The sequence below is a fragment of the Oryzias latipes genome, chromosome 3 (assembly GCF_002234675.1).
Source record: "Oryzias latipes chromosome 3, ASM223467v1".
NCBI classification, from domain to species: domain Eukaryota; kingdom Metazoa; phylum Chordata; class Actinopteri; order Beloniformes; family Adrianichthyidae; genus Oryzias; species Oryzias latipes.
The window spans coordinates 17,975,353-17,990,385 of NC_019861.2; the positions used below are offsets into that span (position 1 = coordinate 17,975,353).

Consider the following 15,033-nt stretch of genomic DNA (forward strand, 5'->3'; position numbering starts at 1 on the left):
CATCTATCTATGTCTCGGAGTCCCAGAGCTATGGGGGTCCTGAAGGGAAAGAAAGAAATACAAAATACTCTTCTATTTGCAGTTTCTTTGTAACAATCTTTTTTAGACTAAACTAAACGAGAAACCATGTTAGCTGATGTACATTATTAGCACAGATGCATTTGTTGCCTAAAATTTCCATCACAGGTAAGGCTTAAAAATGATGTGTTCTGGAAACTTTGGGGATACTTGGCTGTCAGAATTGTGTCTATTGTGTCTGGTAATTTTATTAAGTAATATAGTTGTGCCACTAAAATTGGAAAATGGCGCAGTTTTGAAATAAATAAATAAAAAAAAAAAAAACATACAGTTTTAAAAAGTGAAATGAAAAAAAAAATGTTTGCTTGCAAAATCCCACCAGTGCCTTTAAAATGTCTTTCTTTGGTTCCATTTTTTGCATTTGTGAGCTAATTTAACATGGTTGAAATTGAGCTATTTTGCACAACTGTTTTCTGGGGTGTAAACAAGTGGGTTAATAGTGATTGGTCTAGATTCCATCTAATCCCGTTGCCTTATTAATCTGACTCAGGGTTTTGCAGCCTCAGGAGCCAAACACTGCTCTTGTCCGCCTCTTTTGTGGCTTTCTGGCTGAAGAAAAACAAATTTATTAAGTAAGAATAAGAAAATAAGTTGCTTAGAGTATTTTTTTATTTTAGTCAGATTTGTGAGTTTATGGCTGAAGGGCTCCTATAACAGTAAGATACACTCGAAGTGTATCTGTGACATTACACAAATTTAAGAGGCCTTGTGTTCTCAAATTTCAAAAACAGAGCAGAATATGGTTAAAAAGTTTGATCCTCTGTAAGCTCTGTTTTTTCAGAATAAGTCTGAAGCACATCTTGTTTTACGTTGCACAACAATGTTTAGTTGCCATCCAAAGGGGAAATGCTAAAAATATATATTTGTACATAATTTATACACCTTTTCCTGTTCTATCTTAGAGAAGTCTTATTTGTTTTCAGGTTCGTTGCAGAAGTATGTAGAGAAAAAAAGAATGACCAACCAAACTATACTTGTTAAAAACTTTTCATTGGAGCTATTATGCTACAGGGGTATGATCCCATGTGGACCACTGTTTTTCCCCCCAAAAGGAGGTATTATTCTATTTTATTCTATTCTATTTGTTTATTTTGTTCTATTCTATTTAATTCTATTCGATTATGTTATGTTTAATTTAATTTAATTGTATTCAACTGAATTTAATTATTCTATTTGATTTCATTTGTTTATTTTGTTCTTTTTCTATTTTATTTTATCCTGTACAGTTCTATTTAATTTAATTTTAAGATAAGATTAGATAAATCTTTATTGTCACTGCACAGTGATACTCCATACAAAGTACAATAAAATTGGAATACTGTTCCATATCAGTGCAAGTAGAGATAAAAAACAAACAAATAAATGAATAAAAAAAAGGGGGGGGTGATAAATAATTCAATTGGTTACAAATGACATGTTGTTAATGTTTTGCATTAATTAATGTTATTGCCTCATCCCTAAGTCTATTTGTTTGTGCTCTCAGCACTCTGTACTCCTGCCAGAGGGCAGTCGCTCAAACACTCGGTGTCCTGGGTGTGTGCAGTCCCTCAAGATGCTGCATGCCCTCTTTAGACAGCGGGTGTTGTAGAGGTCCTTCAGGGAGGGACGGGGATGGCCTGGCCAATGATTTTTTGGGCGGGGTTAATGACCAATTCAATTCAATTCATTTAAATTCCATCTCAATCTATTCTATTCTACCAACATTACACTGCTCTTCTAAAAAAGCGTGCTTAAAATATTGAATATTGAAATATTTACCACATTTTTCAAACTTTAATATTGTTTTTTCTATCGTTTAATACTTTAAAGCACACGGTTACCTTATTATTTATCACAAAAATTAGTTTTTGGGAGAATTTTACTGTTAAACATTTCAACCTATTTCAAAATCTAAATATTCAAATTCCTAATTTTCAATTGTCTATTTTGTACTGGCACTAATATCCTCCTGTCTGTCTGCATTTTTCATGTTGACCCAAAAATGTTTTAAGTTTTCAATGATTTATTTAAAACTTACATAGTTGACGATCTCATTAATACTGTAAAACGCTACATATGCATGTATAAACTGTGTGTTTTGTAAGTGTCTACAGTAGCACAAGCTGTGTGTTTTTTCTCTCTTTATAGATCACTTTAAGAGTACCATTTTTCACGATAGCCCGATGATTCTAAAAACAAAGGTGGCTGTGTGGAGAGCATGGAGGACATTTACAGTGAGCCTGCAGAGTTCTGCTGTTAGTTCATCAGCTGGACCTGGTTCTCCAACAGGATCCAGCAACGCGTCCTCTGTTTTTGCTGAAAAACCCCTTCATACTCCTGTCATGGTTAAAGAGGTGCTTCACTACTTGGACATTCAACCAGCACAGGTAATGTTTTCTATTTTTTCAGTTTGTGTGGTACTATTTTTGTGTCTTTTGTTAAACCAAGCAGTCACAGTTGGACAGTTAAGTATTCTAAGGCCTCCAACGGACTTGTTTAATGTTGAACTAAGTTTTCAAAGAGCGGTCTGTTTTACACCAAAGGTTGTGTTTTTTTAAGGTTGCTTCTTTTTTTCTTTATTTACTACCTTTGCTAGTTCAGGACATTCACTTTAGCAGTTTCTGTCACAGCGTTAAGAAGGAAGCAAGTCTATTTAAGATGTGTGACTGAAGAGAATGACTTGAGATAAGTTAAAAGGTAGTCATGCATGTGCTGGACATACAGAATCTGGTTACTTCCTTTAGACTCAGAAAATAAACAAAATGGAAACAATGCAAGATGCTGTATATATATATTTTTTTCTGTGGATTGGTACCAAGTGACCCATGGACTGGCACTGCCAGTGGGTTGGGACCACTTTTCGGATTTGGATTTGGAAGTGCTTTTCTTAAAGCAATTATAGCAAAAATAAAACTAGAGAAGAAAAACAACAGAAACAAATCTAAAAGCAGATAAATCAAACTCAAGATAAGTATTAAGTATTTATTAGAGCTGGTACGGTGTGGGATTTTTGATGACCGCACGGCCACGTCGCAAATGAATACAATTACACGCAGTATTCTTTATTAACAAATAACAGTAACAACTTCAATTGGTACTTTTAATCATAAATAGACACACGATCACTTATGTATACAGAACCTAAGACTATTAAATATTACGTTTGTCAAAATGAGTTTGATTAATTGCTTGAAAGAGAGCAGGAGAAGGCGGACCTGTATAATCCCACCCCTGTTTTTCTTTACTAATTTAACAGGATTCCTGATGAAAAAACGCTGCATAGCATTCACTAATGAACAGATTTCATATTCAATTTGTTTAGGAGTTGCGGGAGATAACTTTCGAGTTGAATATGCAACTGAAAACAGGCCCACACTGCAGTATTTACATGAGGAGTCAATGTGCGCTGTGGAAACGCCAGAGATGGTTTGGAAAAACAACAGGGAAGGTTGGACAATAACATTCCAGCTCAGGAAAACAGGTGTCAGTGAACAAAGGAAATAAAAATGTCGCCGTATTTGTGAAATGGAAATGCAGTTGGAAAAACTAGAAGAAGACCAGACAAAGTTAAGAGAGTGTGGCAAGAAGAAGAATCCGAGATGAATAGATAAATGTAACACGTTTGTGTGGATGCTGTCAAATTTGCACATCTTTTTCGCGCACACAAACCTTTACTTAATCAAGCCTTAGGTGCACTGTTTGAGGACAACATTAAATTGTATTTTCACAACCTGTTATATTTTTTCTAGGTTTACTGAGCCTCATCCAGAAACAATCAGTCAGTGACGTGCACTAAAACCTTCCATCACAGATGGCACACATTTCTATCCTGGAAAGCAATACTTTGTACTTTCCCAAAAAAGTCACTCCACCCTAAAGGTAATGCCTGTATTTTATCAGTAAGAACACAAGGTCATTGGAACTGCACAAGCATTAACTTCAGTCTACAGCTACACAAATCTGTGCACGTTTGTTGTTTCACATCTGCTGGAAAACATGATGTTTGACCTACATGGAGATTGACGTCTTAATTCAAAGTGTGGCGTCATGGTGAATTCACTGCCTTTGAACTTTTGACTCCCAATGAATTACACTAGCTCAACATTATAAGCGAGACTTAAAATTTCAAATACTGTGATATTTTGCTACATTTGTTGTCTAGTTCTAAAGAAACCACTCATGATTGAAGTTTGTACTTGTTTGTTTGCTAGTTGTACTTACCAGAATGTATCCATCTTTAATGATGGAAAAAGACGCGTGGCAAATAAAACAAGACCAAACCATTTGTGGGGGAAACAAGTAATATTTGGGTGTACAAACAAGAAAACTGATGCATGATTTTTAGTCCCAGGCATGAAATGAATCCTTCCGATGCTGTGAACCTACAGTCTTCACAGAGGCTGTCATTATCAATCAGAACAAAATCCCTATTCACTGCTCAACAACGTTTGCCTCCTCAGTCAGAAGTACATTGGCAGACTATGTAATTCCTCTGGTAAATTGCATTTGTGACATCAATGGTGATCAGAATGAAGATAATTGGATGTTCTCACTCGTCTACGTCACAATGTGAGGAACAACTCATTTTCGTGGGTTGGGAGGGGCTGCTGCTCAGAAAAGTGTGAATGGATCAAAATACCACTTTGGGGTTGTATTGGTTAGGAATTAACATTACAATACACTTAAAAGCTCAAAAAAATTGAATTAGCAGGATATAGGCGCATTAAAAAAGATCAGACATGACTGGGTTATTTGTGTCCAAATAGTTTTTTATCGTGGTGTCTGAATATCACATATGATCAAATCTCTATTGTTTCTCTTTCAAAATGAGTACAGTGTTGTTCTTTGGATGGAACTGGCCTCTGAAAGAATGTCCATGCATCATATAACGATGTGCTCGTGAACTGAACAGGTTGCCAGTTTCTTGGCTTTCATTAAAAGTATGCACTACCGGGCAGATGGACATGAGTCAAAAAGCCTTCTGGTGTGGCAGGCAGCTTCGGAAGGAAAGTAATATCCTCTTTATATAATGCATGGTCAAGGCAGGTGGGGGCCACGGGTCAACAACTTAGTCAGGAGTTGTGCCACTGTAAGACTGTTGGCAGGAGACAGGGTGCTGCATCGCTCCTGTCTGAACTTTAGCACTTCTTAACTCCTCCGCTGTCCGCCCATTTGCCAACTGTCCCAAGATAGCTTGCCAATCAGATGCAATTAAAAACGATTTAAACGATTTAAATTTATTCCTTAGGTTTTGCATGCTGCAGACTGCGAGTATAGCGTTATAAATAGCATTCCGTGAAGGGGGTTTGTGTCAGCAATGTTACGTCCTGACTGTTGTTTGTTTTGCATTTATTTCATAGAAAACATATGCCTCCCTGAATACATGACAACGGTTGGAGGGCAGTTCGTTTTAGTACTAGGGAAATGTGGCAATTTTTGTAGTTCCTATTCTATCGCAACATACACACACTTTGTTCCTCCAAGTTCAGCAATTAAAAATCACATTTCTGTCACGACTCCAACTGAGCTGTCATTTAAGCACTCACATTTGTGGCAGTTGAGTGATGGTGTCAGTAGCAGATCAGCTGCAGCGAGGAGGAAAACCTGCACCGACACAAATATTTCCACACGATTACTGCTGAGAAAAAAATGTAATAAAATAAGAGATTTGTTAATATGCAGTTGCTCATCAGCTAAAGAAGCATATGCATGAATGGAGTGGTTAGGGAAGTGGGTGTCAGCTGTTTAATGTTATTAAATGGAGCCTCTTAATGCACTGCGTGCTCCAGCATTTAATGTCAGTCTGAGTTTTTCAGTGCAAATAACCAAACTGATATAACTGATCAGATTTTTTCCAGCTTTCCCGGAGATCACCATGTCTGTTGATTTGCAAGTTTGTGGAATGTCTTGGAATATATTGTAATACAAAATACAATTAGTTTTAAAAGAAGAAAACAATATTTGGAGCTGCTTTTTAGGTTGAGACTTTAAAAGGCATTCTGAACAGTGACATGCAGACAATTTCCATGTTATTTTTTTGTGCAAACCTTTTGTGGGGTGCTGTGGTGCAAAGGTAGAGCAGTCAACCTCTGATTGGGATGTCGCAGGTTTGGCTTTCCCGTTCCATGCGTTGAAGAGTCCTTGGGCAAGATATTGAACCCCCCATTGCTCCTGGCGATGAATGATGTCTGAATGTTTGTGCGATTGGGACTTGTGGTTTTAAAGCCCTTAAAGGCCAAAATAATTTTAATTTCTTTAGCAAATTTATCAAACATAATAGACTTTGTCTCAGAAAGTATTCTTTCATCAAACATATTTCTGCTTTTAAATTCTTGTGTAAACCCTTGTGCTATCCTAGGCATTTTAACGTTGGGAGTTGGGTCATCTAGACCAGTGTTTTTCAACCAGTGTGCCGCGGCACACTAGTGTGCCGTGGGAAATTGTCCTCATTAACTGATCTAAAAACATTTCCCATCTCCAGGATTTCAGCTCTCTGTTCATCCAAACAGGCCCTGATAAAACACTGAGGAGTTAGGAATATAAAAGATGTAAAATACATTTTCTTTACGTTTATTTTATTTTATTAAAGACATTTTGATAAGAATGACTGTACAGTACCGCGATTCAGCTGCACTTTCGGCTGTATTTTGGAAAAGTCCCGTCCCTTTAACTGTCTCCACCAATCATTCTTGGGGAGCTTAATCACATGTCATCAGTCTGACCAATCAGACGTGGTTAAAGTCTTCACTTCCTTGTCCCGATTTAGCTCGTAAAGTCGCTCAGTTCTAACAAAAATGGCAGCTAAAGCTCGTCTTTAGCGGTGTAGCTTTGCACAGAATCCGGTATCAGACCGTGGAACAAGTGAACAAAACACTGAAGCTCCGAAAACCGATCTCCAGCCGTTTTATGCACTACATCTCCCATGATGCATTGGGTCATGAGATTGACAGCGCACAAGGAGATCTGTTGTTAAACGTCTTGAAACAACGAACACACATCAATCTGTTTTTAAATCTTCTAACTTAACTTTTATTGCATTTTTTAGAAAAAAAAAACAGCTGCAGTTTCCAGCTATTTCTGTAACAATTATCTCAAAAATGCATGTGAGATTGCGGAGGGACTGTAGATCAATACAGACTATGAGTTTCTCCTTTTTTTTTTTTTTTTTGGATGCTGGTGTGCCGCGGGATTTTTTTTAAGGTTAAAGTGTGCCGTGGCTCAGAAAAGGTTGAAAACACTGATCTAGACCCACTAGAAAGTGCGCTGAACCTTTTTTCTTCAATGATTTGTGATCTTCACTGGTGTCCATGGATTACATAAAATCTTTCCACCTTTATCCACCTTTGTCATGGTGGGGAGAACATGTCAATGTGAGGGTGGGGTCATCTAAGATCGCCCAAGGGTTACAAACGCTTTCAGCTTTTATAGGATTTTTACTCAATTGTTTTCGTTACAGAAGAAAGGAGTTCACCATAACTTTAACACAACTATACAGCAATTTCACTGCTGGCACAATGCAATTAAACGGTTGAAAAAAATCTGTGATTGGTTAGACTTGGACTTGGCTAAGGCCTATGCGAATTTCACCCCTACCCCACCAGCTTCTCCCTACACCTCCCATTGTAGGAGCATTTGGAGCTGTTGTGGTGCCCGAAATTTTTTTTAAGGGGGAGCCGTAGTGACTTACAGTAGAACTGGATATCCCTCCACCGGGAGGGTGATCCGAATAGAAACACATATGGGTGTGGTTTGAAGTACAGAAGTTTAGACTTTGTTGTGATGTGACCGCTGCCTCCATGAGTGTTTATGCAACATTATTTGCATTATTGCAGGAGTTTGCAGAATTTGTCACAGTTCAACCCCGTCACATGTAACAGAGGTCATGTCGTAGCAGATTTTAAAATTTTTCTTTCTGCTTAAGACACACTCCAATGAAAATCATATTTTTTGTTTTTTTAACATGTTCAAGTGGCATTTTTCTGATGATGGAGGACATTTATAAAGAAAATGTAGCTTAATTTAGCTCAATATAACTTTATCTTTGTATTTCTAAATTTACATTATTATGAATCAGGAGTAGATGAAAAAATGGCATTTGAAAATTGTGCTTTTTATGCTGGGCAGGCCACAGCTCCCTGCTCTGCTCCATTCTGATGTGTCAACTAATAGATCCATGTACGTCTTTGTTTTCCTCGTCCGAGCTGTTATCTGGGTCAAAACCTTACAGCTGGATAGCTCCAATATTGCTTGCTATTTTTGTTGAACCGGTCATTTCAGGCTGGGGTTGTGAGAGGCTGTAAGCTAGCGGGGGATCGTGTAAACAGAGAGCTCTCAGGAGGGTGGGGAGCAGGGTTTCTCTGCCAATATTCCTACCCAATTTTCAAATGAAGTACTGCCACTTTTACAGATACTATGTCCTAGAAAACGACACAGGTTTTTAAGATTTTGGCAAAAAAATTCATAATCATAATTAAGATGATTGGGGTGGGTCTTTAAAGCACTAAAGTGTCTCCAAAAAGCAAAGTGTAGAACAAAAAAGGTTGAGCAAATACAATTGCACCAATGACTTGAAAGTTTAGCTAAGATAAATAAATAAATACAGAAAATCTATTCATTTTTTATGAATCTGTGAATTAAAATGGTTTTTCTAACCAAATTTAGGAATTATGTGATTTAAATGTCCTTTTTAAATATCTTTTTTTTTAATTAAAGATATATGTTTATCAGTTAACAATGAGACATGCATAATGAATAAACATATTACAAAAAGCTTTGCAACATTATTTAGTTCATTTCAAATTAATTGCTGAAATAAAATCTTTATTTTTATGTCACCATTATTTACCAAACTTTGAAATGATGTCATTTAAAGACACCCCTGATACTCCATACATCAGAGCACTAAGATGTGTTTTAAAGGCTTTGTTCCTATTAATCTGGTAACAGGGGACCACTGATTGCAGCTCTGTTTATCTTATACCCCGTCACAGAGCCACAAAACCGCTACTTCCATTTAAATATGGCAACATTTTTTTAGCGCGTCTCTAAATGATTAGAGTTTAAATGCAGTAAAACGCCTTGTATGTACAGGTTGGTTTGTGCTTTTCTCACCTTTTGTCTGTCTTAGCAAGACTAAGGTCTTGAACAGGGTATCTCCAACACCCCAGGCCAGACATCCGTGACATTAAATATTTATTTCCTTTGTCCCTGAGGGATTTATTTATATATACTACAGATCAATTAAATATTGAACAATGACGCTCATTCTGCCTTAGTTCTTTTTTGAGACCTCTTGTAGAACCTCAAGGACCTATTATTAGCAGCGTTGGCTAGTCCAGAAAATCCTATCAGCTACTTTGTTGAGGTGTCAGGCAATGCTGACCTTTTACTAACAGCAATTATTATAGAATTGGGGCAATTCAACTGCCAAAAAATCCTCAAATTTATGAAGTGAGGCTAGTGAGATCTAGCAGAACTGACCTTGACTGTGCCAACACAGGGACATACAGGTAAGAGGTGAGGTGCTGTGGAGCTGACAAATCCTGCAAGCTTTAAGCTTGAGGAAGTTGAGGAAAAATCAACATCCATTCAAAATCAGAATTCACTTTAAACCTGTAAAAGCCTAAAAGTTTAAAGACAAAACATTCATACTTATTTTTACATTGATTATATAGCTTCACGACTTAAGTATTAAATTTAATATGTGGATAAAACGGCCTGAGTAGTTTTTCACTGATGCAAGCCACTTGTGTTAGGGGCCTCCTCCAGAGTAGATTAATGAGCCATCAGTTGTGAGTCCAAAGGAGGAACAATGTGTAGAAGTGAGCCGGCTACGCTTACATTTCAACACACTCCCCCTTGTGGAATTAACGAGCCCATAAGTCTTAAAAGCACCATTTTATATTAATATCGGTGCCTTTTTACAGTTTAACATTTTTTATGCACATCCATCTGCCTTTCAGATCACATTGGGGTAAAAAATGACTGCAATCTGGGGAGTTAAACGGATGATGAAGTGCGAGTAGTTGCAATTATAAATTGTGAAAATATAAAAGCTTTTGGAATACAGGTTGAATTTCTAAACACACAGAAATGATTTTTAGTTAGGGGCAAAAGCATGACCGGGATTTGGCACCCGCCCTTGACCGCCACCCAAACCACATTGCACCAGCCCCTTTTGAGGTCTTCTACGGGTGGTGGGCCCATGGGAGAGTGTTTCCATGTCGCTCCTTCGGGCTGAGCACGACCGGGGCCCGTGGGAAAAACCCCGGTCACCAGGTGCTCGCCCCAACCCCGGGCCTGGCTCCAGAGTGGGGCCCCGGTGACGCCAATTCGGGCGATGTAATCGGGTCCTTGATCTTTCCTTTCATCAGGGGGTTCTGAACCTCTCTTTGTCTGGCTCGTCACCCAGGACCTGTCTGACATGGGAGACCCTACCAGGGGCTTAAGCCCCAGAAAGCTGGTGGACACCGGAAGTAAGGGAAGCCGTCAAGCTGAAGAAAGAGTCCTACCAGGCCTGGCTGGCTTGTGGGACTCCAGAGGCAGCTGACAGGTATCGGCAGTCTAAGCGAGCTTCGGCCTGGACTGTTGCAGAGGCAAAAACTCGGTCCTGAGAGGGTTTCGGTGAGGCCATGGAGAAGGACTATCGGTTGGCCGCAAAGAAATTCTGGCAAACCATCCGGCGCCTCAGAAGGGGAAAGCAGTTCTTTACAGGCACCGTTTTCATCCAGTCCATATGTGTTTTGTGGATTTGGAAAAGGCATTCGACCGCGTCCCCCTTGGTATCCTGTGGAGGGTGCTCTGGGAGTATGGGGTCCGGGGAGCCTTACTGAGGGCTGTCCGGTCTCTGTATGACCGGAGTAAGAGTTTGGTTCGCATAGCCGGCAGTAAGTCAGACCTGTTCCCGGTGCGCGTTGGACTCCGGCAGGGCTGCCCTTTATCACCGGTTCTGTTCATAGTTTTTATGGACAGAATTTCTAGGCGCAGCCAGGGGCCGGAGGGGGTCTGGTTTGGAGGCCACAGGATTTCACCTCTGCTCTTTGCAGATGATGTTGTCCTGTTGGCTTCATGGGGCCAGGACATCCAGCATGCATTGGGGCGGTTTGCGGCCGAGTGTGAAGCGGCTGGGAGGAGGGTCAGCACTGCTAAATCTGAGGGCATGGTTCTCGACCGGAGAAAGATAGTTTGTCATCTCTCGGTGGGTGGAGTGTCCCTACCCCAGATGGAGGACTTTAAATATCTGGGGGTGTTGTTCACGAGTGAGGGAAGACCGGAGCGTGAGATTGACAGGCAGATCGCAGCGGTCACCCGCGGAGAGCTCGGAGTAGAACCGCTTCTCCTCCACATCGAAAGGAGCCAGTTGAGGTGACTCGGGCATCTAGTCCGGATACCCCTTGGACCTCCCTGGAGAGGTGTTCTGGGCATGTCCCACCGGGCGGAGGCCCCAGGGAAGACCCAGGACACGTTGGAGAGACTATGTCTGTCGGCTGGCCTGGGAACGCCTTGGGGTCCCCCCAGAGGAGCTGGAGGAAATGGCTGGGGCGAGGGAAGTCTGGGCATCTCTGCTTAGACTGCTGCCCCTGCGACCCGGTCCCAGATAGGCGGAGGAAGATGGATGGATGGATGCAAAAGCATGGCAGGCTATTTTAAATTATAGAAAAACTTTTGGTAGAATGGGACGGAATCAATATTTGTTAGTTTTTTCTAGCTTTTAACAGCGTGTGTTTATTAAAAAAGCTCATGAAATTTGGGGAATATTTCAGGTAAAAGTGAATTAGATTGCTCATTCTGTGCGAGTGTAATTATTTTAATTGAATAAATGTGATAAAATTTCAAATATTTTTGTTGAAATTTAGACTAAAACGTTCTTTAAATAAATAAAGTAGTTTTTGTGTTGCCAAAAAAAGCTTTTTGTTAAAAACAATGCAGACGACATGCTAATAATATTTAATATTTAATATGCCACTGTGTACACGGTTAATTTCAAAAGTTTCTTTATGTGGTCACAAGCTTACCGAATTAGTTTCATACCCTGGTGCATAAGGTCAGAGATAACTTGTTTTCTTCATTTCCTCAGTGATGGCATATAGTAACAACAAATCTTCCTCCTCCGCTTTAAACACATGGTTCCTCCGCCTCCACCATCACCTCAAAGCTGCCATCTTTGACGCGGCGACGTGCCGTGGCTGTATTGTTGTGTTTTCGCTCGCTTTCTTCAATGCTTTAGGGCCCGTATTCTGTGCTGCAGTAGTACGGCGCTTTGAGGTCTTCCCAGAAATTCTGGGCTTGAGTTTCCTTAGAAGGATGAAATGTTCTGGGCAGAACAAACGTTGTCCTCGCTCCTGCCACCCAGAAGGGAAGACAAACATATGTTTTTCTCTTTTTTGTATTTAGAGGGTGGGTTATAAGGCCTCAAGAAAAACTATTTTACATTCGGGGAAAAATTAGGTTCCCAAAAGTTTTCTTCGCAATGTGAGATAAAAAGAACTAATTTGCTGGGGAATCTGATCTAAAGCACAAAAAAATGAAGTTTGAGCCTATATAAAATAAGATGTATGTCAGGTTTGACTGTTTTTCATCCCAACACTTGGAGCCTGTTCCACCTAGTTTGAACAAACACGTAAATTCAAAATATTAAGTGCAATATTAGGGGGTTTCTAAATTTGGATTTGAATTTTCTTTCTATAGTAGGGCAGAGACCACATACTTTTGTGAAAATGCATATTTCAATTAATGTATTTATTTTCTGCATCAGAAAGTGACCTTGTTTTGAGTTAAAAAGGCTCCATCCAAATGACTTTATACTTGCTACCTAACTTCTGTTCACCTGCAGCCGCAAGGGGGAAGTGCTTTTGTGAATACAAGATGATGTGTAATACAATCTTGTCTCTTCAAATTAGTTAAACGCCTCATTGCTGAAACAGCCCTGCAGTAATGAGTTAACAGTAAGTATGTAAGGCAGAAAGGGTAACCTAACCCGAAAGATGCAACTTTAGGTTGGTGGTATTTTTTCTGTAGTGAAAAACTTCTCACTGACTTGTCACTTAAAGAAATTAAAAGTTTTAGCTTTAAGTTTAGTTTTAACTCTTACTCTGACTCATGACCATTATTTGTGCCAGCAGCAGTAGAAGAACTATAGTTTTTGAAAAATCACAATATTTTCTTTTACTCTTATCAAACATAATAGAGAAGTTGTCTTAGAATTTTTGTGTTTGTGTGCATTTAGTTTGTTATTACTAGTATTTCTGTACAGTGAGTCCTGGGAAAAGGTATTCATTATAGACAGAACATAGACTAGATATTATTAATATAACAAAAAATAATAATTTTGAACTTTTTGTAGAAAAAGAATAAAAATATTCAAAAATATTCACTATTCAAAAAACAAAAATTTACAAAATCTTCTTGATCCTGGTATTGTGCTTTTTTTTAAACCGTTTTTTCTTTACACCCCCTTTTTTTTAGGAGCCCTGAGTACTGAAAAGGGAGGCTAGTAAATAATTGATCCTTGTAATTAAACACTCCAGCCAGGGATGCTGGGGCTGATTGACGGCCAGATATTAGACCCTTGTCTCGTAAGGTTGCGAGTTTAGTCTGAGGTTATCAGTGGCCAGAAGAGTCTTTCTCCCTCCCTGCCTCATTACTTTCATGAGTAGAACATTTCATAGTGAAGCAGTGGGAGGGGGTGTGGTGTGAAGACAGTCTGGGACTTCATTAGCCAAATGGGTTGCCTTGGTCTACAGAACGCCAAATCGTTCAGCCTTGCTGAGCAGTTGGTGCATTTGTGGACACTTTACCACGCTGTCCCAGAGAGTTTTTTTCCTCCTTTTTGCTCCCTTTGGTCATCACTTTTCAGTTTTCTTTGAAAGCCAACTTGAATGACAAATGGTTTTCTATTTAAGCACAAGTTATGTGACATAGCTCAGCGCATTCCAAAAACACTTAAAAAATAAATAATATTTGCTGCAGGCACACAACTTAAATATGAAAGTTTTATAAAAAATATCCTTAGAATGTTTCTTACTATATTAAATGTTTGGGTGGTTTTTTTTTTTTTTTGAAGAAGAACTGCAGAGAGCTACTAAGCATGGGACATACATCGCTCCTGTTGGCACACAAAACCCAGAGAAGCAGTGAAAGACCAATGTTTGCATGAAGCTGTGATCCTTCTTGCAGATGTGTAACTGCATTCACATGCATTCAGCAGTGCTAAGTAAAAATATACACTGGGAAACGTACTGAATTGATACTATCATGGCTGTTTTTATTGCCATATTTACATTTTTCCCTGCTGCATGTGTGTGGGTATGCTAATCACATAGATGCCCTGTGGACAGCTGGATTGAGATGACTCATTCTTAGCAACGCATCTTCATTCTCCTCGTGTGTGTGAGGGTTTAGTAAGTGAGGTCCAGCAACATTATCGGCCATCTTTCGTCGAGTACATTCACAAAACCATAGAAAGGCAGGATACGTACGGATTCATTCATTTATTTTATTTCACAAATATACTGAGCAGGTCAAAATCTACACTCTTATTGTTTAGGGATACTAGTTTTTGGAAACATTTGATTATTTATTGGGAGAAGGATTCTTTCTCTGTAATATTTAAATCAAGCCTGAACACACAAACCATTCAATTAGATGTATACACTGATCATTGAGAGAAAATAAAGTAATTTATAAAAAGTGACTGTAATTTTTTGAAAGTATATTCAACCACAGTCCTCTGGCAGAATCATTTCATGACAGTTTTAACGTAGACTTTAGTTCATACTGTAATTTAAGGTCGCCAGCATTGCTCTAAAGCTATGGACGCCGGGCGTGTGATGCACGTTCAAGAATGCACTAAATGCGGGTTCTTGTACAAGCATTAAGCCCATGGACTTCACACTGGACAAGCAGAGAGGGTCTTCTTTTTATTTTTCTACTTTTTACTAGCTCATATTTACTAGCTCATTAACCAAAAAGGGACAT

General features: G+C 39.1%; 1 protein-coding gene across 4 annotated transcripts in view; it reads left to right on the plus strand.

Moving 5' to 3' along the window:
• Positions 1-15,033, plus strand: part of mettl15 (methyltransferase like 15) — a 59,848-nt gene that overhangs the window by 14,386 nt on the left and 30,429 nt on the right. For 2 of the 4 annotated variants that reach the window (XM_020713439.2, XM_004067038.4), the window contains exon 2: positions 2,206-2,444. In XM_020713439.2, the coding sequence (XP_020569098.1) occupies positions 2,241-2,444 (204 nt within the window). In that variant the 5' untranslated portion in view covers positions 2,206-2,240. Of the gene's footprint in view, positions 1-364; positions 1,134-2,205; positions 2,445-15,033 lie in introns of those variants that run through there. The other 2 variants (XM_020713442.2, XM_020713430.2) reach the window with 2 other exon arrangements.